Consider the following 24,105-nt stretch of genomic DNA (forward strand, 5'->3'; position numbering starts at 1 on the left):
AATGCTGAATAAATAAAAACAAAAACTCCCCACTCTGACTTTGGCCTCCTACACTGTCCCAATGAAGTTCAACATAAGCTTAAGGAACAGCACCTCATCTTTTGAGTGGGCACTTTATAGCCTTCCAGACTCAACACTGAGTTCAACAACTTCAGATTGTAGCCTGCAGACCCACTTTTTGGCATGGCAGCTGTTAATGATTCTGCTATTCCCATTTACACCTCCTGGAACTATTGTGTTTTTCATTTGTCCCATTATCATCTACTTTTGCCTTACACCATCATTACTTTTGTCCTTTAATCGCTCTTGCTTTCTGCCATATCATATGTCATGAAGGTGCTTCCATTATTAATATTTTTTGAGGATTCCTGTTTCAAAGATTGTGAAAATTGGTTCATTTGAAAGACTGGGCAGATGCCTGGGTTTCTTTTTTTTAAAAAAGGTAACTGGAAAGACACTTTGGATTTAAAAAAACTTGCTGGAAGTGACAATGAAGGGCTAAATAAACACAAGAAGCCTTGCTGGCTATTGGAGTTGTTTACAGAGAAGTCACATGACAATCATAAACCTAGACAGGAATTTTTGGATTTCTGATTTGGGCATGGACTGTTCAAATGCTACGTTGGTGTGTAACCTGCTAAGAGAGAAGCCACCCAACTCATCCTTCTCCACCTGCTTTGGAAAATCTTTTGAGAATCCAGTATGATAGCTGTAACCACTCACGCAGTAATTCTCCTGAAAAGTCTGCAAGACCACTCCTTGACGTCTCCTGAACAGAACTGCTCTAGAAAGATCCCAGTGATAGCTGTCTACATGATCCCGGATGCCAGACCAAAGGCCATTTGCAACATTCCATATCTTATCCTTTTTCTTCAAGAATTAATAACTTGGCCAAAGTGGGGTTTTTTTTGAGTTGATCTCTGCAGAACCATTTTTTTCTTTATTCGGTGTGTACGTTGTTATTTAGGAAGGGTGGCTATTTATATTTTCATATTTCAAACTGTGTGTTAATAAGATTTGCATCATTATTGAATAAGTCTTGTTTTATAATAAATCAACAATTTTGTTGTTTAAAGAAACCTGGTTGGCGGATTTTTATTCTGAAACTACAATAAAGAAAGTTTATAATTGGCCGTATTGGTAACTGGGTAAAACATCTAAATATAATGTTGTGACCCATGGAGTAGTGGAACTAGAGAAACACAATGCATTCCTCCAAACTCGGTCGTAACACATAAAACTTCCCTTTTGTTCTTTGACACCACCTCCCCACCCTACCCATCTCTGTACTTGTTTCAAACCGGTTACATCTCTATAATAAAACCAAAATACTGCAGATGCTGAAAATCTGAAGTAAAAGCAGATAGTGCTGGAAATACTCAGGTCAGGCAGCATCCGTGGAGAGGGAAGCAGAGTTAACATTTCAGGTCTGTGACCTTTCATCAGAACTGGCAAAGGTTAGAAAATAATTAGGTTTTAAGCAAGTGAAGGGGGTGGGGGGGGGGGGGCGGGGGGTGGGTTGGTGGGGAAGAGAAAAACAGGGAAGATGTGTGATAGGGCAGAGGGCAGGAGAGATTAAATTACAAAGCTGTCCTGGGACAAAAATAATGAATGTGTAAATGCTTGTGGTGAAAGACAAAGTATTCGTCCACAGACAGTGTTAATAGCAGAATAATGAGCAGCTCTATCTACTCTTGCCTTTGCTTCAGGACAGCTTTGTTATTTAATCTCTCCTGCCCTCTGCTCCATCAGACACCTTCCCTTTTGTTCTCTTCCCCACGCCCCCACCCCTGCTTTAGTTGCTTAAAACCCAATTTCTTTCTAACCTTTTTCAATTCAGACCTGAAACGTTTACTCTGCTTCTCTCTCCACAGATGCTGCCTGACCTGCTGAGTATTTCCAGCACTTTGTTTTTATTTCTGTTACATCTCTAACCCTTTTCCAGTTCTGACCAGAGACCATCGACTTGAAATGCTAACTGTTCCTCTCTCCACAGATGCTGCCTGACCCAGAGTATTTCCAGCAGTTTTTGTTTATTTCAGAATTCCAACATCTGCAGCATTTTGGTGTTGAAAGGACTGAACCCATTAATTAGATTGAGTCAAAATTCAGTTTTACTGCAATATGACCCATTGTTCAAATTAATTTTAACGATATTTTGTTGTGAAATAGACAACTATATTTAAAGCATTAAAAAGCAAATTCAGTGAGACTATACTTCTGCTGCTGTACCTTGCGAGGCAGATATAGCCGGAAAATTTGGATATAACCTCATCTGACTCCTGCTCCCTTTTTTGTATGCAATCTCACTGAATTTACCTTTAAATGTGCCAATTTCCAATTCGATTGCTGAGCAAGTTTTGAAATTTTTAATCCTAGCAACTTCACTTTCTGCTCTCATGTTCATGGAACCCTGCAGAATTTCCTGAATACTTGTGCCAAAACTCTGTAAATACAGCATAAAGCCAATTTACAGTGCAAAAATCAAGAAATTTGAGCGCAAGTGACTTGTACCTTTCTACAAAACCTCCACCAAAACCCTCTGTTTATCAACATAACTCTGCAATAATTCATGCAGGAGGGCAGTTCGTGTATTTCCTCAATTTATGCATGTCCTGAATGAACTATAAATTTCCATGTCAACTTCTATTTCCCGTATTTTATGGAGAGCTCAAAGAGCCCTACAATGTACATTTGGTATTTTTGAATGCATCTTTATGGCTTGGAACGATCTGCGTTAAAATCTGAAAAACTGCAACGATTGTATTTTCTCAAATATGTGATGCCTAAAATGCATAAATTACAGTTTGTTAGTTTCAAACTTCAATTTTCCCCGGTGTAAAGAGGGATTTGAGAAAGAATGTGGCATCACTTGTTTTACACTGGTTTTTAATGCTCTGGCCCAATAGGATTCTCAGGAAATTTAGGCATAACTGACCAACAGGAAGATCGGTGTACATTATGGCATGACTTGCCAGTTATGCAGTTTTAGGAAATTCTGGGCCACTAATCCAGGTAGCTTTTCAAGGCACTATGTTCTCATGGAAAAAGTGGAGTCAGTAATAACAGGATCAAGGTGATGGGCCAAAATAGTTATTATTACTGGATTAATATCAGGTATTCATTTAACTTACATTGGATGATAGCCGCTGGCCCCTCCAGATTCTCATGGTAAGATCTGCTGGCTTGATATTCCTCATTGCACTGCCATCCTCAGCAATAACACTAATCATAAAATCTAGATGAGATTACAAAAATATCAGCTCACACGTTAGATCATTTTTTCTCCACATATTTGCATTAAATTATAGCAAATTCCATGATCACAGATTTTTTTTTCAAGTAATGATCTTCAAGCATATTGTGAAAAATTAAGCAAAAGAAAAGCTGCATCGATAACATACTTGCTTGGTTAGTACAGTTTAACTGAATCACACTGCATTTTACTGCAAATATCATTTCTTTTTCTGTGCGACTATATTCACAGTTTAATACAATACAAAAGCTTGTTTTGCATTCTCTACTTGAACACTGTGAATTGACAGTTAAAACCAAATTATATCGCTGAATATCTGCTAAATTTCTGGGAGTGGAGCATTCAAGGTAGCCATAACTTGTCAACATGGTTAACTGTTCCATTAACTTGTATTTAGCTAGTACTGGAACATAATAATCTAATATGGCAAGTTGCAAAGAAAACCTCATCTATTGAATAATGAAAAGATATTGCAATAATGTAGCACCTTATGTGCTCAAGACATCCCAAAGTAATCTGCACAAATTTTTCAAATGCAGTCACTGCTGTTATATAGTTCAAATGACCAGACAAGTTTAATTTAATGCTTTAGAATCGACCTTCTCCAGTACCATATAGGTGTGGCTAGGAAGTCAATTCACCATGAAGTTACAATGGCAGAAGAATTGTAGGCATTGTAACCAGACCGGCATGTCTATACATATAGCTTCACTCCAACACTGTATAAATCTCACAGAAAACCATAATGCATGGAAGGAAAAGAAATTCCATGACAGAATAAACTTACAGGGACTCTGAATGGAATGCATTTGATGGTTTGTACTCCAAACTATTGCACTCTGCCTATGGAACGATTTCTAGATAGCACTGTTGTGTGTGTGCATCTTTAGTATACTTTAAATCCTATGGGGGAAGAGAGGGAGCGAGGGTGAGGGGGAAGTGTGTGCTATGTGTGGCCACCAAATAACACAAGGTAGTTCAGCGTGATGCATCATTTGTCAAATAGCCAGCCAATGTTTTGAAAGAATGGCTACTTATGCATGGTGCACAAGCGAAACTAGCTGCAAATAAACAACTTCAAGAGGAGAACGGGAAGGTGAAAACTGACAGCAAATAAATGAAAAAATAGTGGCTCACAAATACTCTTGAAATGCATCACTCTTTAATCAATGTAACAATTTTGTAAAGGGGGTGGCAGGACGAGAGAAAATTTTGGAATTGTAATACCAATTTTGCCTCAAAGTATACAAAAATTGAATACTCGAGCATAAATATACATGAAAGCAGTATCTAAAGGCTGAAACAACAAAGCCAATTTGATCTGACAACAAATCAATGTGTTAAACAGAATCAAATCCTTTTACCTTAACCACTTCAAAAATTTAAGAAATCTATCTAGAAATCAGACATGAAATAAAAAGGACAAAACAGATTATTGTACTAGAAGCATTAAGAATCTTGTTTTCCAAAATTATCAATTATTGAAACAGACTATACCTCCAGCTACCCTCCTCCCCCAAGAATATAATAATCCTGCAAAAATTACAATTATGGCAACCTTAAGATAATCAAATCTTAAAAATCAACCCACTTGGAGAGGTTTAAGTTAATTAAGGATAGCCAGCGGATTTGTAAAAGGCAGATCATGCTCGACTAGTCTAAATGAATTTTTTGATTAAGTAACTGAGAAGGTTGATGAAGGGAATCGGGTGGATGTTGTCCATATGGATTTTAAGAAAGCATTTGATAAGGTACCAAGTAAAAGGCTGGTTAACAAAACTGAGGCTTGTGGATAAAAAATTGGCTTAAGGACAGAAAACGAAGAGTCATAGTAAATGGTTGTTTTTTCAGACTGGAGGATGGCAGACAGTCACATTCCCCAAGGTTCATTGCTGGGATCACTGTTTTTTTTTATTTATATAAATGACTTGGATCTTGGAATACAGGGTACAATCTCAAAATTTGCCGCTGACACCAAACTTGGAGGTGTGGCAAACAGTGAGGATGATATGAATTTCCTGCAGCAAAACATAGATAGGCTAGCAGAATGGGCAGATAAGTGGCAGATGGAACTTAACATTGACAAGTGTGAGGTGAAGCATTTTGGCAGAAGGAACAGGGTGAGGCAATATAGACTAAATGGCACAGTTTTAAAGAATGTGCAGGAACAGAGGGACCTAGGGGCGCATATGCATCCATCTTTGAAGGTGGCAGGATATATTGAGTGGTTAGTAAAGCTTATGGTACCTTGAGCTTCATAAACAAAGGCATCGAGTTCAAAAGCAGGGAAGTTATGCTGAACCTTTATAAAGCTCTGGTTCGGCCCCAACTGGAGTATTGCATCTAGTTCTGGTCACCACACTTTCGGAAGGGTGTGAGGGTCCTTGAGGCGATGCAGAGGAAATTTACCAGAATGATTCCTGGGATAGGGGATTTTAGTTGCAAGGTTAGGTTGAAAAAACTGGGGTTGTTCTCAGAACAAAGGAAATTAAGGGAAGATTTAATAGAAGTGTACAAGATTAATACAGGCTTAGAAAAGTTAGACAAGAAAAACTAATGGTACAAAGACTAGCGGACACAGATTGAAGGTTTTGGACAAGAGATGCAGGGGGAAAAGGAGGAAGCATTTTTTTAACATAGCGGGTGGTAATGGCCTGGAAATCGCTGCCCACAAGGTTGGTGGAAATGCAATGACTTCAAGGGGAACTTGAAGGAAATAGACTTGCAGGGCTATGGGGAAATTGAGTGGAGGAGTGGGACTGACTGAGCCTCCTTCTGTGCCATAAATGACTATAAAAGGAGCTTTACACAATAAAACCTTAAACCAAGTGGAAGCAGAAGACAACGTGCAGCAATATATAAAATTGGAGCAAACTGATTTCTGTGATGTGATAGAAGGCAGCAAACAACAAATTTCTTGATTTTGGCTGTCTGCATCAGAATTAAGGAAGACATTAAAAAATAATCTTGAACTGAAAGTTAAGTCAATCTCAGCTACTCTCTTGGACTGGAAATCTATATTGATACAAAATTAGTAATAACTCTAATCAGCCAGGCAAGTTAAGAGTTGTGGGGAGTGAATATTGTGGGAGCAATAAATTCTGACAGGTACCCAAATCCCAGGGGTAGAACACAGAACCCAAAGACATGGTTACCAGTAGAACTTAGCTAGAAACCAAATGAATAATCTCCATGAGGCAACGGTTAGAAAGGCAGATGTGGATAACAATGGTGTTACGTTAAAACTGCTCAAGTGTCAACGGCTTACACTACAAGGCAGAAAAGCTTTTGGAAGGTTTTTGCAAAAGCCCTTTTCATTAGCTGATAAGCTCATACAATCAGCCATCGAGATTCAACATTTTAAATGGTCTTTATCTTCAAAAACCAAGAAAGCAAAATATGTAATGAAATCCAGTCTCACCATACACTGCAAGATAACTCTGTCATGTACATGCACACTTTTAAGCATCACCAACTCACTATCTCAAAGCTGTCCTGGTCTGCAGTTTTATTTCATCTTTCATTTCATCTGACACTTTAATAAAAAACTTACTTTCTTCCTTTAAGGTCCAAAGGATCGCAAGCTCCAACAACTCATGGGTACCAATGCCCCTGCAAATCTTTCTTCTCCTTCACTTCCCTCTGACCTGATCCCTTCTTCTAATCTCATCTCTTGCTGTGTAATCACGATATCCACTGACCTTCCCCTCCCTGACCCTGAACGATCTGACCTAATCAAAGACCTCTGCTTCATCTCCTTATACCCCCACCTCAATGAATTTCAAGCTCGTGACGATGCTAAGCTCTTCCTCTGTCACCTTCACCTCCTCACCCAATTCTTTGACCAGGAGTCTTCCCCTGCCCCTCCCACCACATCGGACCTTTTTACCCATCTCCAGTATTCTCCTTCCACCTGGAACCCTCCCTCTGGCCTCTTACCACCTTCAGTTCTCAATGAAAAGATCTATCGATGTGGCATCAATCACCCCAATTTCTCTGCTCCCGTCACTCACTCTAGCCTGTCTTCCTCTGAACTTACTGCACTCTGTTCTCTCAGGTCCAACCCTTACAGGTTGGATGACAAACAGTGGTGCTGTTGTTGTCTGGCGAACTGGCCTCTACTTAGCAGAGGCCGAATGCCAACTCTCTGGAACTTCCTCCTACTTCCCCCGGACCACGACCACACCAGTGAATATCAAGCCATTGTTTTTTTTTTAAACTGACTCATGTTCTGTGGAGATCTTGCCTCCACAGGGGCTTCCAATCGCAAAGTCCCCCAACCTGGAATAGCCTGCTTCTACCTCCTTCCCAAGATCCATACTGCCCTGGTAAACCTAGCATTTCAGCCTGTTCTTGCCTCACTGAACTGATTTCTTCCTATCTCGACTTTTTTTCTCCTCTTGTCCGTTCTCTTACCACCTACATCTGTGACTCTTCCAATGCCCTCCATCACTAACAGTTTCCAATTTCCTGGCCCTAAACGTCTCCACTTCACCACAGATGTCCAATCTCTCTACACCACCATCTCCCACCAGAATGGACTAAAGGCTCTGCGCTTCTTCCTTGAATAGAGGCCCAACCAGTCCCCATCCACCACCACCCTTCTCAGCCTGGTTGAACTTGTTCTCATATTGAACAATTTCTTGAACTCAACTTGCTCCCTCCAAATAAAAGGTGTTGCTATGGGTACCTGCATGGGTCCTAGCTATGCCCGTCTTTTTGTGGGACACGTGGAAAATTCCTTATTCCAGTCCTACTTGGGTCCCCTCCTTCACCTCAATGCTGTTTCCTGCTCTCACCCTCAACTGGAAAACTTCAACTTTGCTTCCAATTTCCACCCTGTTCACCTTCACATGGTCCATCTCCAACTCTTCCCTACCCTTCCTTGACTCTCTGCCTTCGTTTCTGAGGATAGGTACTCAACAAATATTCATTTTAAGGCCAACGACTTCCACAGCCACCTCGACTACACTTCCTCACACTCTGCTTCCTGTAAAGACCGATTCCTGTCTCCCAGTTTCTGTCTCCATCACATTTGTTCTGATGATGCAACCTTCTATACCAGCCCCTCTGATATGTCTTGCTTTTCCCTCAACTGAGGATTCTCCCCTCTGTGACTGAAAGGGCCATTAACAGTGTCCATTCCATTTCCTACACTGTTGCTCTTTCCCCTTCCCCTCCCTCCCCCTCCGAGAGCCAAAATAGAGCTCCTCTTAAGCTCACCTTCCAACCCACCAGCCTTCGCATTCAATGGATTATCCTCTGCTATTTCCGCCACTGTCAGCGTGATGCCATCACCAAATATTTTCCCCTCCCCTTTCAGCATTCTGAAGGAACCGTTTCCTAAGTGAGAAAGTCCTCAATCACCCCCATCAACCCCTCCCCTTCCCACGGCAACTTTCCATGCAAGCGCAGGAGATACAACACCTGCCGTTTTACCTCCTCTCTCCTCACTGTCCAAGGCCCCAAACACTTGAAAGCAATTTATGTATGTTTTTCAGTTTAGTATACCCATATTCATTGCTCACAATGCAGTCTGTTCTGCACTAGGGAGATCAAATGCAAAATCCCACTTTGCGGAACACCTCCATTCAGTCTGCAAGCATGACCTTGAGCTGCCGGCCGCCTGTCATTTTAATTCTCCACCTCACTCATCTCTCTGTCCTTGCCGCACTGCAGTGTCCCAATGAAGCTCAAGGAACAGCACCTTCCAGACTCAAGAGTGAGTTCAATAATTTTAGACCATAATCTCTGCCCCCATTTTGTTTCCTTTTTCCTTGCATGTTTCATCCTTAATTTCGTTTACCTTGTTTTTGCTTTTGGATGGCAACAGTTCATTATTGTGCCATTCACACCTCCTCTAGACACATCTTTTGCTTCTTTACTTGCTCCATTAACACTCTCTTTAGCCCTGCACCAACTACTCTTGTCATTTCATCTCTCCTGTCTTCCACCCTATCACACACCTTCCCTTTTGTACTTTTTCCACCCTCCCACATTTCAATTGCTTAAAACCTATTACAGTTCTAACTTTACCCAGTTCTGATGAAAGGTCATCGACCTGAAATGTTAACTTTGTTTCTCTCCCCATAGAAGCTGCCTGCCTGAGTATTTCCAGCAGTTTGTTTTTATTTCAGATTTCCAGTATCCACAGTATTTTGCTTTTGTAATGCAAGATAATCACTAAAACTTCTTTGATGAAAATTGCATTTAGTCTGCAAATTTGTAATCTCATCCCAGACAGAACCAAGTGGCATCATACAGATCTGATAACATGGTAACTTTACTTTGTTTGAAAATGCATTTCTGCGTGCTCTTCACCCTATTTTTCAGTGTGGTGGACAAGTAGGTGTCTATTACATGCAACCCACGGTAAGCCACCCCTTCAGTTTGAAAGATAAAACATCTGCTCCAATCTCAAAGGTGCATTAATGATTATGATTTTGAACAAAAGAGAAAAATCTGACTGGGGCAATTACAACAGCACTACTGCAGGGAAGATTTCAAGTTGAATTATACAGATCAGTTTTAAGCAAATCTTTTGGTTAATACACTACCTGAAGTACTATGCAGTTTCAAAGATAAAATCAGAATGCTTAGCATGATTAAGACTGAGGAGCAGTATGCCAAGTTATACTCCGTCATCGTTAGTGTTGCTAAGACCTTTAACACTATTAGCAATGGATGATTTTGAAAGCTAGGTTTAACTGTCCTATACATATGAAATTGTTGGGAGGCAAAACCCCTCAAGTTATTCACTATGCCATGGCAGAACTGAAGGGCATCTCCATACAATTCCAAACAAATTATGGCATTTCAATCTGAGTAAAATAAGGGCTAAAACTAAGACAAGATAATGTGTGAACTTTTGTTCATCAAATTCTGAAACTGAGCTAGTATATTAGGTCACAGACCTGAAGCATTAACTTTTTCCCTCTCCACAGATGCTGCCTGACTTGCCGAGTTTTTCCAGCATTTCCGGCTTTTGTTTCAGATTTCCAGCAAACGCAGTACTTTGCTTTTGTGCTGGCATATTATTTCCTGACTTGGTGGATCAGCCTTGCATTACAAATTTGTCTATCAGCTTAAAAAAGGCCTAAGTTGTACAACAAACTGTACCGGGTCAACTTAGAACCTAGATCTTAATAGGGGGCAAAAGGTGAATGCCATGGAAAACTTTGGGTAACATATTCATGATGTACAGTTGAACCAGGAAATCAAAAGCTGTAAATATTATATGACCACCTGTACTATTGCCTTTGGAAGGAATTTATATAAGGATTACATGGGATATACAGCACAAAAACTGGCCATTCAGCCGAACCAGCATGCCGGCATTTATACTCCTTTCGAGCTTCCACCCGTCTTTCCTCATCTAAATCTATCGTAACCCTCTATCCCCTTCACCCTCATATGCTTGCCCAGCTTCCCGTTAAAAACATCTTTACTCTTCACTTCAACCACTGGTAGCGAGTTCCACATTCTCACCACTCTTTGGGTAAAGAAGTTTCTTCTGAAGTCCCTACTGGGTTTCTTGGTGACTATCTTATATTGATGGTCTCTAGTTAGGCTCTTCCCCACAAAAGGAAACATTCTCTCTGCATCCACTCTAGCAAAACCTTTCATAATTTTAAAGACCTCTATTAGGACACCCCTCAGTCTTCTTTTTTCAAGAGAAATGAGACCCAGCCTGTTCATCCTTTCCTGATATGTATACCCACGAATTTCTGGCATCATCCTTGTAAATCTTTGCACCCTCCTCAAAGCCTCTATATCCTTTTTATAATATGGCGACCAGAATAACACTGGTAAGTGTTGTCTAACCAAGGTTCAATACAGGTTTAACATAACTTCCCCACTTTTCAATTCTATCCCTCTTGAAATAAAGCCTAGTGCTTGGTTTGTTTTCTTTTGTGGCTTTGCTAACCTGTGGCACAACTTTTAATGATTGGTGTTTTGTATTCCAAGATGACTTTGTTCCTCTATCCCACCTAGGCTATCACCTTCCAATAAGTGACACCCCTATTCTTCCTATCAAAATGTAGTACCTCATATTTATCTGCGTTGGACTTCGTTTGCCAATTATTTGCCCATTCTGCAAGTTTATTATTGTCCTCCTCAGCACTAACTATCCCCAATTTGGGGTCATCTGCAAATTTAGAAATTGCGTTTTTGATTCCAAAATCCAAATTGTTAATGCAAACAGTGAACAGCAGTAGTCCAAGCACTGATCCTTGTGGAATACCACTTCCCAAGCACTTATTGCCAATCTGAATAACTACCCTTTACTCCTAATCCCTACTTTTTGTCTTGAAGCCAGCTAGCAATCCCTTCCACTGACCGTATTCATTCATCTATTATGGAGTAGCTTATTGAAAGCCTTTTGAAAATCCAGATAAATTACATCAACTGCATTACCATGGTCTACTGTGTTACCTCCTCAAAAAATTCAGTAAGGTTGGGCAAGCAAGATTTTCCCTTTTGTAATCCACGCTGACTATTCATGATAATGTTTTCCCTTTCTAGACATTCTACTGTTCTCTTTGGTAGGGATTCCATTATTTTTCCTACCACCAATGTTAACCTGACTGGTCTATAATTCCCTGGGCATGTTCTGTCCCCCTTCTTCTGGCACTACACCTTTTTCTAATGAATTACTAAAAATGTGTAGCAATGACTCTGCTAGCTCTTTCCTAGATTCCTTTAAAATGTGTGGATGTAATTAATCTGGACTAGGGGCTTTATCTTCTGAGAGTTTGATTAGTTTATGCAACACTTATTTTAAATGCATTTATCTCATCTCAATGCCATGTCTACCTGTTCAATCTCCCTGGTAAATACTGAAGTGAAATAATTGCTCAATATTTCTGTCATCTCTCCATCGTTCCCTATGGTATTACCCTGTCTATCCCTTAACGGTCCTATTCCCATCCCAGCCTTCTTTTTTATTGATGCGCCTGCAGGACTATTTTTGTTTATGTTCCTTGATAATTTAATTTCCCAGTTCCTCTTTGCCTTCCTAATTTTTTTTTTGACTTTTCTCCTAATTTCGTGTTCGCTTATCATGCACGCTTCTGCTGTCCATGTACTTAACGTATGCCTCTTTCCTCACCCACAATTGTTCCCTTATTTCTTTAATCATCCAATGGAGTCTCACTAGTGCTTAGTTTGCTCTTTCCTTTAAGTGGAACATATTTTTCCTGCACTCAGTTGAACACCTTTTTAAATGTTTCCCATTGTTCTACATCATTGTTTGCCAGTGTTGTTGCCCATTTTATTTTCACAAGTTCTATTCTCAGAACTTCAAAATCAGCTTTTCTCCAATCTATTAACCTGGTTTACATCATATCTTAGTCCTTCTCTATTATCATCTGAAAGCATATTATTTATGATCATTTATTGCCTATATGTTCCCTATTTTTACTTCTCTTTTTTGCTCAGTTCATTCCCCATTACTAGATCCATTGTGAATCTTCCCTGGTTAGGCTTTTTACACATTGGGTTAGAAAGCAGTCCTGTACACATGGTACAAACTCCCTTATTCCCTTTACCTACTTCTTCGATCCAATTAATATCAGGGTAGTTGAAATCACCCATGATTATTATTCTATGTTTTTACTCAATTCCCTAATTTGTCAATATATTTCTTCCTCCACCTCCTTTCTATTATTAAGGTGGTCTGTAGACTACAGCTATTAGTGTGATTAATCCTTTATTATCTTTTATCTCTATCCATATGAATTCTATTTTTGTCTTGCTGATAGCTGTGTCCCTTTGTTCTGCCACTATTATCCCAAATAAGCACAGCTACTCCATCTCCCCTTTCTCCCTCTCCATCTGTTCTCAATATGTTATAACCTGAAATGTTTAATTCCCAGTCCTGATTTTTCTATAGCCGTGTCTTAGTATTCCCTACGATGTCTGGTTCCTTCCAATGCATGATTGCCTCCAGCTCCCGTTTTATTTTGGGCATTGTGCGCATTGCTGTACGGACATTTTAACTCATTTTTAATACGATTTCCTCTCACTTTATGTTTAAACTTTTTTTAGACCCCTGCTGGATAACTCAATTCATTCCCTTGCCATCAACGTCCTCCCTTACTTGAATCTTTCTTTGGCTCTCCTTCCCGGTTTTGTTTACATTTAGTCTGCTTAGGTTTCTTGTAGATCCCACTCCATCTTACTAGTTTAAAGCCTTTGGCACCTCTCCATTTATCCTTTCCACTAGGACATGCGTCCTATCCCAGTTCAACAACTAGTTGAAGTTAAAGCTGTAGGTATATGGTATAGATGTACTTAGACAATTTTATATAGCTATAAACCTGAACTCTAACAATGGCATATAAAGTAGCAATATTCCAAAGGCATGCATGACTTTTCATGAAAATAAACAAGAGCACCAAACACCAAAATGCAGTAGCACATCAATGTCTAGGAATAAATTATAAAGTTGCAGCTCTGGTGGACCACAGATGCTGTCTTAAAGGCATGCAAACTGATTTCCAAAACTGTAATCTATAGCCAGCTGAGGACTGCATGTTATCCATGAAACATTTCTTCCTTTCCTCTCACTGGTTCATTTTAGTCATGTTTCATGGATAATATGAAATAAATTTTTAATGCATCCAGCAAGTACTTGGAAACCTGGGAAAATGTAGTCAGAATGCAGAGTCTGAAAAATTGCTGATAATTGCTGTACAGCACACTTTGAATCCAAAAGTAAATCAGTGACAGCTAGCAAATTTGCAAAGTATGAAGCAATCAATGTGCTATGCCCACGTGGACACTTCTCCATTTGTTTTTCATGATCATCTTTATTTCCAAGCATAACAGCAAATTTCCTGCCAGCTGTTCAGGAAATTGTGCACTGACTGCAGGTAGGCAACTGTAAAAGAACACAGTATATAGGAGGAGTAGGCCTCCTCTCACAATTCAGCAAGATCATCGTATCTTAACTCCACCTTCTCACAGTACCTCATACTCTTAACATGCAAAACATTATCCAGCTCTGTCTTGAATATACTCAACAACTGAGCACCCACATATCTCTGGGGTAGAGAATTCCAAAGATTCATAATCCTTTGAGTGAAGAAATTTCTCATCTCAGTAAATGGCCAAACCCTTATTCTGAAACTGTGACCCGTATTCCATATTCTCCTGGAAGGGGAAATATACTCCCAGGATCTACCCAGACAAGCCCCTTAAGAATGCTATGTTTCAATGAGATCACCCTTCATTCTCTTAAATTCCAGAGAATATAGGCCTAGCCTACTCAATGTTACCTCATATGACAATCCTCTCATCCAAGGAATCATAGAATCATAGACATAGGCCTGAATTTTACAAGCGTGCCGCAAATCGTGGCAGCGCACTTGGAAGTTAGCGGTCCGCCCTTGTGGATCGCCCGTCGCTGAGCCCCCGTTATATTATGTACGGAGGCTCATTAGCATCACACGACGAGCCGACCCCACCACGCACCCCCCTCCCCCCAATATTAGGCGTATTAATTTTGCCATGAGCATTGATTTTAAACTGTTGCTGGAGTGAAGAAATGACTTATTTGAAGATCACCAGACACTGGGCTGGAAGGACATTTGCATACTAAGAGATGCTGCTTGTGGAGACAAAGGACTATTCCCTGCTCCAATTAGCTCAAAAGGATTTTGATCACCAGATACTGAAGGTGTAAGGAAGCGCATTCCAGAGACTGCTAAGGTAATACAATCCACAAACCTCGCAGGACAGACTGTTCCAAATATGGAGCTAGTCACATGACTAACCTGCAAGGCAACCTGGGGTTTCTTGAACGAAGTGATTCTTGACAATGTAGCCGGCTGCTGACGTCATCAGACTGTGCTAAGCTGTGGACATGCGCTAACGGGCTCCTGCTCTCTGCGCATGCGCTGCTTTCCGGATTGCCAGGACTGGTTGGCGCATGCGCATATGATGTCATCGTGTTACGCGGGGAAGCAGGGAGAGTGGGTGGGAGAGCGGCCGAAGACCTTGGTGGCGGCGGTGCGGGTGCACTGTGGTCCTCCCCCACCCCCCGTCCGCTCATTCTCTCCGGCCATTGTACGCTACTATGTGTTTACTTTGGTTGTGTGAGATTATTTGAGCAGCGCCATCTTTAGTCCTGGCAGCTGCCTGAACGTCACAGATTTGTCAGCTTTTAGTTCCATTCATTTCACCAGTACTACTTCTTTACTAATAATAATTTCTTTAAGTTACACATTATTCTCTTGGTTCCCCATACTTCCAGAAGGTTTTTGTTTCCTACTGTGCAGACAGATATGAACTATTTGTTTAACGTCGCTGCCTTTCCTTGTTACTATTACAATTTCTCCTGTCTCTAAGAGACTCAAGTTTATTTTTGAGACAGAAAATCTCTCTCTCCTCTCTGGTTTTAAGTTAATTAAGGTGGAAAAGCCTGAAAATTGCCCAGAATAAAATTAGCTCACTCAGCTACAATCATGACCTGGTGAGAACGCTTGGAATCCTGAAGAGGCACATCACTCAGAAATTATGCTACTGGGACACACTTTGAAATCATATCTAATTGTAGTCTCCCTATACACACAGCATTGATTTAATCGAGTTCAAGACTTACCAACTAGCAGTACATTCAATATTGAATTATGCATCAAAATTAATAAAATTTCAATTAGCACTTAAATGCTTGGTTTTAGGTTCTTGCAAGCTGCAATTCAGAATACTGCTTTGCATTTGATACTTTTCATAGGTGGAAAATGCTGTTTGCTGGCCTGTTCTTTAGGAAGTAATAAAATTGGCTTAAAGGGCAACCATGTCAAAAAATAATCACATACATTACCACAATTCAGAATGCAGATCCTTGATATTACACAAAGTGCAACCAGGCTTCTACAATAATCTCTTGAATTGCATTGTTAAACACAGAAAACAAGAAATACTTGTGTATATAGGGTTCAAGAACATGGGCATTGACCTGAAAAAGTTTGATACATTCAGCTTTTAAGAGATTGAGGGATTAGATCACTTTCCAATTGACAGTTTCTTCCAATTAAGTAGGTTAGGGAGTTCTAGGGGGTCACAATTTTAAGTTGAAGATGAGATCCAGATTAGAAGTCAGGTGGTGGTTCTTTTCCCATGAAATAGTGGGCCTCAAACAGGCTGCTGTCTTGCTCAGTGGATGGTGATTTGCTGAATTCCTTCAAGAGCTGAAACTGTTCGTTTCCAATTTGTTTATGAGATGTTGCAAGGCCACCATTTATTGCGCATCCCTAACCACTAGAACCACTAGAGTCTGTGTGGTGTAGGTACGCCCACCGTGCTGTTAGATAGGGAGTTCCAGGATTTTGGTCCTATGACATTGAAGAAACAGCGATATATTTTTAAGTCAGGATAGTGTGTGACGTGAAGGAGAGTTTGCAGATGGTGGAGGTGTTCCCATGTGCCTGCTGCCTTTGCCGTAGTAGAAGTCGCAGGTTTGGGAAGTGCTGTTGAATGAGCCTTGGCAAGTTGCTGCTGTGCGGCTTATATATGGTACACTGCAGCCATTGTTAGGTGGTGGTGGAGGGAGTGAATATTTAAGTGGTCAATGGGGTGCCAATCAAGCTGGCTGCTTTGTCCTGAATGGTGGTGTTAAGTTTCTTCAGTGTTGCTGGAGCTGCACACATCCAGGCAAGTGGAGAGTATTCCATCACACTCCTGACTTGTGCTTGTAGATGACGGAAAGGCTTTGGGGAGTCAGCCGCAGAATATCCAACCTCTGACCTGTTTTGTAGCCATAATATTAATATGGCTGGTCCAGGTAAGTTGCTGGTCAATGGTGACTGCCAGGAAGTTGATGGTATGGAATTAAACAATAGTAATACCATTGAATGCCAAAGGAAGGTGATTACACTCTTTCCCGTTGGAGATAGTCATTGCCTGGCACTTGTATGGCATAAAAGTTACTTGCCACTTATTAATCCAAGCCTGAATGTTGTCCAGGTCTTGCCACATGTTGAAACGGACTGCTTCATTATCTAAGGATTTGTGAATGGAACTGTATTTTCAGCAAACATCCCCACTGTGGAACCTTATGACGGAGGGAAGGTTACTGATGAAACAGCTGTAGATGGTTGGGCCTAGGAACTACCCTGAGGATCTCCTGCAGTGATGTCCTGGGGCCGAGATGATTGGCTTCCAACAACCACAACCGTTTTATGAACCATGTTCTGATGAAAAGGTTATCAACCTGAAACAACAACTCTATTTCTCTCTCCACAGATGCTGCCTGACTGGCCGAATATTTCCAGCCTTTTGTTTTTATTTCAGATTTTCTGCATCTGCAGTATTTTGCCTTTGAACCACAACCATCTTCCCTTGTGCTAGGTATGACTCCAGTCACTGGAAAGTTTTCTCTGATTTCCAGTGACTGCAATTTTACTCAGGCTCCTTGATGCCACACTCTGCCAAATTTTGCCTTGATGTCAAGGGCAGCCACTTTCACGTCAGCTCTGAAATTCAGCTCTTGTTCATGTTTGGAGAAAGGCTGTAATGAGGTCTGGAGCTGAGTGGTCATGGCAGAAGCAAACTGAGCATCAATGAGAAGGTTATTGGTGAGCCAGTACTGCTGATGACACCTTTCAACATTTTGATGATGACTGACAGTAGGCTGATGGGGTGGTAAAATTGGCCGGATTGGATTTGTTCTGATTTTTGTGGACAGGACATACCAGGGCAATTTTCCAATTTGTCGAAACATAAGAAACAGAAGCAAGAGTAAGCCACTCGGCCACTCCAGTCTGCTTCACGATTGAATAAGATCATGGCTGATGTGATTATGGCCTCAGCAACACTTTCTTGCCTGCCCCCCATAACCCTCGACTCCCTTGTAGATCAAAAATCTGTCTATAATCTGTCAGGTAGATGTCAGTCCTGGAGCTATACTGGAACAACCTGGCTAGAGGTGAAACTAGTTCTGAGGCACAAGTCTTCGCCAGATGTTGTCGGGCCCAAGTCTTTGCTGTATGCAATGCGCTCAGCCATTTCATATTACGTGGGGTGAATTGAATTGGCTGAAGACTGGCTTCTGTGTCGGTAGCGACTTCAGGAGGAGGCAGAGATAGAACCATAGAAAAAGTACAGCACAGGAGGCCATTCAGCCCATCGTGTCTGCACCAACCGAATAAACTATCCGCCCAAATTAATCCCACCTTCCAGCACCTGGTCCATAGCCCTGCAGGTTACAGCACCTCAGGTACACGTCCAGGTACCTTCCAAAAAAATTGAGGGTCTCTGCCTCCACCACCATTCCTGTCAGCGAATTCCAGACATCCACCACCCTCTGGGTGGAAGAGTTTCCCCTCATGTCCCCTCTATCCTTCTACCAATCACTTTAAATCTGTGCCCCTTGGTAACTGACCTCCGCACCAAGGGAAACAGGTCCTTCCTGTCCACTCTATCTAGGCTTCTCAATTTTGGACACCTCAATTAAGTCACCCCTTCGCCTCCTCAGTTCCAGGGAAAACAATCCTAGCCGATCCAATCTTTCCTCATAGCTGCAACCTTCAAGCCTTGGCAACATTCTTGTAAACCTCCTCTGTACTCTCTCCAGAGCAATTATGTTCTTTCTGTAATGTGGTTATCAGAACTGCACGCAATACTCCAGCTGTGGCCTAAACAACGCTCTCTACAGTTCCAGCATCACACCCGTTTTTGTATTCTATACCTCGGCCAATAAAGGAAAGCAATCCATATGCCTTCTTCACAACTCTATCTATCTGTCCTACCACCTTCAGGGAGCTGTGGACATGCACTCCAAGGTCTCTCACTTCTTCTACACCTCTCAATATCACCCTATTTGTGTATTCCCTCGCTTTGTTTGCTCTCCCCAATGCATTACTTCACACTTCTCTGGATTGAATTCCATTTGCCACTCTTCCACCCACTCAACCAAACATTGATATGATTCTGGAGTCCATGGCTTTCCTCCTCACTATTAACGACACGGCCAATTTTTGTGTCATCAGCAAATCCCCCAATCATGCCTCCCACATTTAAGTCCAAATCGTTAATACATACCACAAACAGCAAGGGACCCAACATTGAGCCCTGTGGAACACCACTGGAAACCATTTTCCATTCACAAAACATCCGTCGACTACTACCCTTTGTCTCCTGTCACTGAGCCAATTCTGGATCCAACCTGCCACATTCCCCTGTATGCCATGGGCTTTCATTTTACTGACCAGTCTGCCATGCGGGACCTGGTCAAATGCCTTACTAAAATCCATGTAAACCACATCCACTGCACTACCCTCATCAATCCTCCTCGTCACTGTCTCAAAAAACTCAAATCAAGTTAGTAAAACATGACCTTCCCCTAACAAATCCATGCTGACTATCCCTGATTAATCCATGCCTTTCTAAGTGACAGTTTACCCTGTCCCTCAGAATAGATTCTAACAATTTACCCACCACCGAGGTCAGACTAACTAGCCTATAATTAGCTGGCTTATCCCTTGCACCCTTTTTAAACAATGGTACAACGTTCACAGACCTCCAATTATCTGACACCTCACCTGTACCTAGTGAGGATTTGATGATGATCCTCAGCACATCCGCTATTTCCTCCCTGGCTTCCTTTAACAACCTGGGATGCAATCCATCCAGTCCTGGTGATTTATCCACTTTCAGGGATGTCAGACCCTCAAACACTTCCTCTCTCATTATGCTTATTATTTATCATCCACTCAGACATTTCTAGGTAAAGATGGCTGCAAATGCTTCAGCATTGTCTTTTCACTCATGTATTGGGCTCTGCCATTATTGAGGATGGGGATGTTCATAAAGTCTCCTCCTCCTTACAATCTCAGAATTGTTAGAGCACAGGAGGCAACCATTCAGCACATCTTATCTGCACCAGTTCATCACTTAGTGCCACTCCCCCACCTTCTCCCCATAACCCTACAGATTCTTCCTTTTCAGATCTCTAATTCCCTTTTCAATGCCTTGTTTGAACCTGCATTCCAGATCCTAACCATTTGCTGTGTGAAAACAGTTTTCCTCATGTCACCATTGCTTCCTTTACCAATTACCTTAAATCTGTGTCCTCTTGTTCTTGATCCTTTCACGAGTGGGAACATTTTTTTCCCATCTACTCTGTCCAGACCCATGATTTTAAATACCTCCATCAAATCTCCTCTCAGCTTTCGCCTCTCCAAGCAAAACAGTCCAAACTTAGGAACATAGGAACAGGAGTAGGCCATTCAGCCTATTGAGTCTGCTTCGCCATTCAATTAGATCATGGTCGATCAACTACCTTAAAGTCACTTTCCAGTACTTTCCCCATATCCCTTGATGTCATTAGTATCCAGCAATCAACCTATTTCTGTCTTAAACATGCTCAATGATTGAGCTTCCACAGCCCTCTAGGGTAGAGATTCAGCACCCTCTGAGTGAAGAAATTCCTCATTTCAGTCTTAAATGGCCTACACCCTTTATTCTGAAACAATGCCCCCTGGTTCTAGACTCACCAGCCAAATAAAGCATCCTATCAACATTCACCCTGTCATGCCCTGTAAGAATTTTCTAAGTTTCAATGAGATCACCTCTCATTCTCTGAAACTCTGGAGAATACAGGCCTTCAATCCTAAGGGATTAGTCTGGTGAACCTCCATTGCACTCCCTCTATGGCAAGTATATCCTTCCTTAGATAAGGAGACCAAAATTGCGCACAATACTCCAGGTGCGGTCTCAACAAGGCTCTGTACAATTGCAGCAAGACATTTTTACTCCTGTACTCAAATTTCCTTGCGATGAAGGTGAACACACCATTTTGCCTTCCTAATTGCTTGCCGCACCTGCATGCTAGCTTTTAGTGACTCATGAACAAGTACATCTAGGTCCCTTTGGACATCAACACTTCTGAACCCCTCACCATTTAAGAAATGGTCTCTCTGTTTTTTTCTACCAAAGTAGATAACTTCACACTTATTCACATTATATTCCATCTGCCATGTTCTAGCCCATTCATTTAGCCTGGCCAAGCCCCCTTACATCCTCCTCACAACTTACATTCCCACCTAGTTTTGTCTCACCAGCAAATTTGTAAATATTACATTTAAATATTACATCCAAATCATTTATGTAGATTGTGAACAGCTGTGACCCCAGCACTGATCCTTGCAGTACCCCACTAGTAATAGCGTGCCATCCTGAGAATGATCTGTTTATTCCTACTCTGTTTTCTGTCTGTTAACCAATTCTCAACCCATACCAGTATATTACCCCCAATCCCATGTGCTCTTATTTTGTTTACTAACCTCCTGTGCAGGACCTTATCAAAAGCCTTCTGAAAATCCAAATGCACCGCATCCACTGTTCTCCTTTATCTATGCCACAAGTAAACATCCTCAAAAAACTCCAACAGGTTTGTCAAACATTATTTCCCTTTCATAAATCCATGTTGACTCTGCCCAATCATATTATATTCTAAGTGAATAGATTTGAACATGTTTCCTGCTACTGACGTCATACTAACAGGTCTGCAGTTTCCCATTTTCTCTTTCCCTCCTCTCTTAAATAGTGGGGTTACATTTGTTACTTTCCAGTCTGCAGGAACCTTTCCAGAGTCTATCGAACTTTCTCCAATCTATCTTTGTAAATGAAGTTCCTCACCCCGGAACCATTCTCATGAATCTTCTTTGCACTCTCTCCAACGTCTTCACATCTTTCCTTAAATGCAGCGTCCAGATCTGGACTCCAGTTGAGGCAGGAACTCTTGTCCCTCTCGATCTTTTACACTACTATTAGTCCAGTCTATATTCAGATAATTAAAGTCCCAGTCAAATCTATATTCGGATAATTAAAGTCCTGTTAGTTGTTTAAATGGTTGGGGCCAACATTACCTCATACAAAAGGTAGGTTCTTAAAGGAATTCAGGGTCAGAGTGATCGCCTGGGCTAGTTTCAATCATCTGGCTGGGTCACAGAGGAATCTCCCAGATTTTTTGCCCCGAATTGACCTGGGTTTTAAAAATGTTTTCACCTCTCCCAAGAGCTCACATGGTTTCAGGTGGGGTGGGGAGTTTATGTATTGTGATAGAAAAAGTATCGCAATAGTGTGGGCAGGTTGGATGGACCAAAAGGTCTTTCCCCATTTGTCACTGTTTATACATTCATATTATGAAGCTGCACTTCAGAAGCTTAAGTTTAGAGCACAGATAATATTGTTCTTATGAATGATTGAAAAAGTAATGTGCATGTTCCAAACTTCCATAGTGTTATTGTACTTTCACCCTCAATTAAAAGAGTATTATAGCATTGACATCCTGTATGCTTTAACCAATCAAATTAAGTAGTAACAAAGATATACGGGCCAGGACAGTGTTCAAGCCGATAGTGCGCTATACTTTTATAGGAATACAGGCAAACTAAATATAGCTGGAAAGCTGATAAATGAACTGAACTATACAGTAAAGGCAGAAACTAATGTCAGAGGAAAAAGTTCAACATACTCTCACAATAAGAAATGGAGGTAAACAAACTGAGGCAAGGATTGTTACACACAAGCTAGATTGAAAAACACTCTGTACTGCACTGTGAACTGGAAAGATAACAGCCGGCAACATCAAACTAGAAATATTAAAAATGAGTTAAATAGACTAAAACACTCCTAATCTATGCACTATGTAAAAAGGTAAATATTGTGCCTATAAGCATTAATGGCAGATGAAACTAATCAGAAGATTATTCTAACAAATCGCTCAGCTATCACATACAAAATCAGTGTACAATAAAAAATAAGAATTGATAATAGAGAAAATAGAATTCTAGAGGTAACATTTACAGACTCCCCAAAAATATTCTAGCAAATACTGGCACTTATCCTAAGGTCCGATGACCAAACAAGGCTATCAATATCTATTACAAATAAATAAATCATGCATACCTGTTAAAAATCCACCAGCAACAAAAGTTGCATTTTTGTCGTAGTCTACATGCAAGCTGATAGGTTTGTTGGGGTCTGGTACTACATTCAATCTGATCACCGGACCATCCAGTGTACTCTTATTAATGATGGCTTTAGCTTGCAATGTGTATTCTCCTCTGAAATACAAAACGCATACCCATACAGTGCAGCCCTTTCAACATATGATAGATATCACCTATTCTTCAGACCAACTAAATGAAAGAAATTTTATTTCCAAAATCAAAAGCTATATAAAGACTTAAATCAGAATTAGGTAATTTAACAGCTATTTATGAGCATAGGAGTCTCAAGTTGCACATGCTATCCTTTTTAATTACTGACAACTAAAACCCAGATTTAAAAAAAATACTGGAAATAACAGTAATACATTACACTTGTACATAACTCAAATTTAACAAGCATGAAAGATCATTTGCACTTTTATAAATTTTAGCCATACCACATTAATCTGACTGTGATTCTCATTATCGACAGGATAATCTGCTACTTGAATATTGATGCAAGCCTGGAGTATCAGTGTGACACTAATTAAGCATCATCATTGGTCCCTTCTAACCAGACATTCGACATAGCTGTTCCCTCCTTCCCTTTGTCTCCAAATTCATGTGCTGATTAGATGCACTGTCAGAGCAAATAACCTGCTCCCAGGCCATTGCCGCAGACCCAGTCTTGCAGCTATGCCCTTTAGGATTAGGCCAGCTTGGTCAGTCGTGGTGTTACTGAGTCACTCTTGGTAATGGACATTGATGTCCCCCACCCACTGTACATTCTGCACACTTGCCACCCTCAGTGCTTCTTCCAAGTGGTGTTCAGTATAAATGGGTGGTTGATGGTTGGCACAGACTCTGTGGGCCGAAGGGCCTGTTTCAGTGCTGTATCTCTAAAAAAAA

The 24,105-nt window shown here is 41.0% G+C and overlaps 1 protein-coding gene across 1 annotated transcript in view; it reads right to left on the reverse strand.

The window, feature by feature from the left end:
• smchd1 (structural maintenance of chromosomes flexible hinge domain containing 1) overlaps positions 1-24,105 on the reverse strand; it is a 268,185-nt gene that overhangs the window by 86,024 nt on the left and 158,056 nt on the right. Inside the window, exons 32-33 of the mRNA XM_068031705.1 lie at positions 23,174-23,331; positions 3,135-3,238 (exon numbers count right to left, since the gene is read on the reverse strand). Of these exons, the coding sequence (XP_067887806.1) occupies positions 3,135-3,238; positions 23,174-23,331 (262 nt within the window). The remainder of the gene's footprint in view (positions 1-3,134; positions 3,239-23,173; positions 23,332-24,105) is intronic.

The sequence above is a fragment of the Heterodontus francisci genome, chromosome 5, assembly GCF_036365525.1.
Source record: "Heterodontus francisci isolate sHetFra1 chromosome 5, sHetFra1.hap1, whole genome shotgun sequence".
NCBI classification, from domain to species: domain Eukaryota; kingdom Metazoa; phylum Chordata; class Chondrichthyes; order Heterodontiformes; family Heterodontidae; genus Heterodontus; species Heterodontus francisci.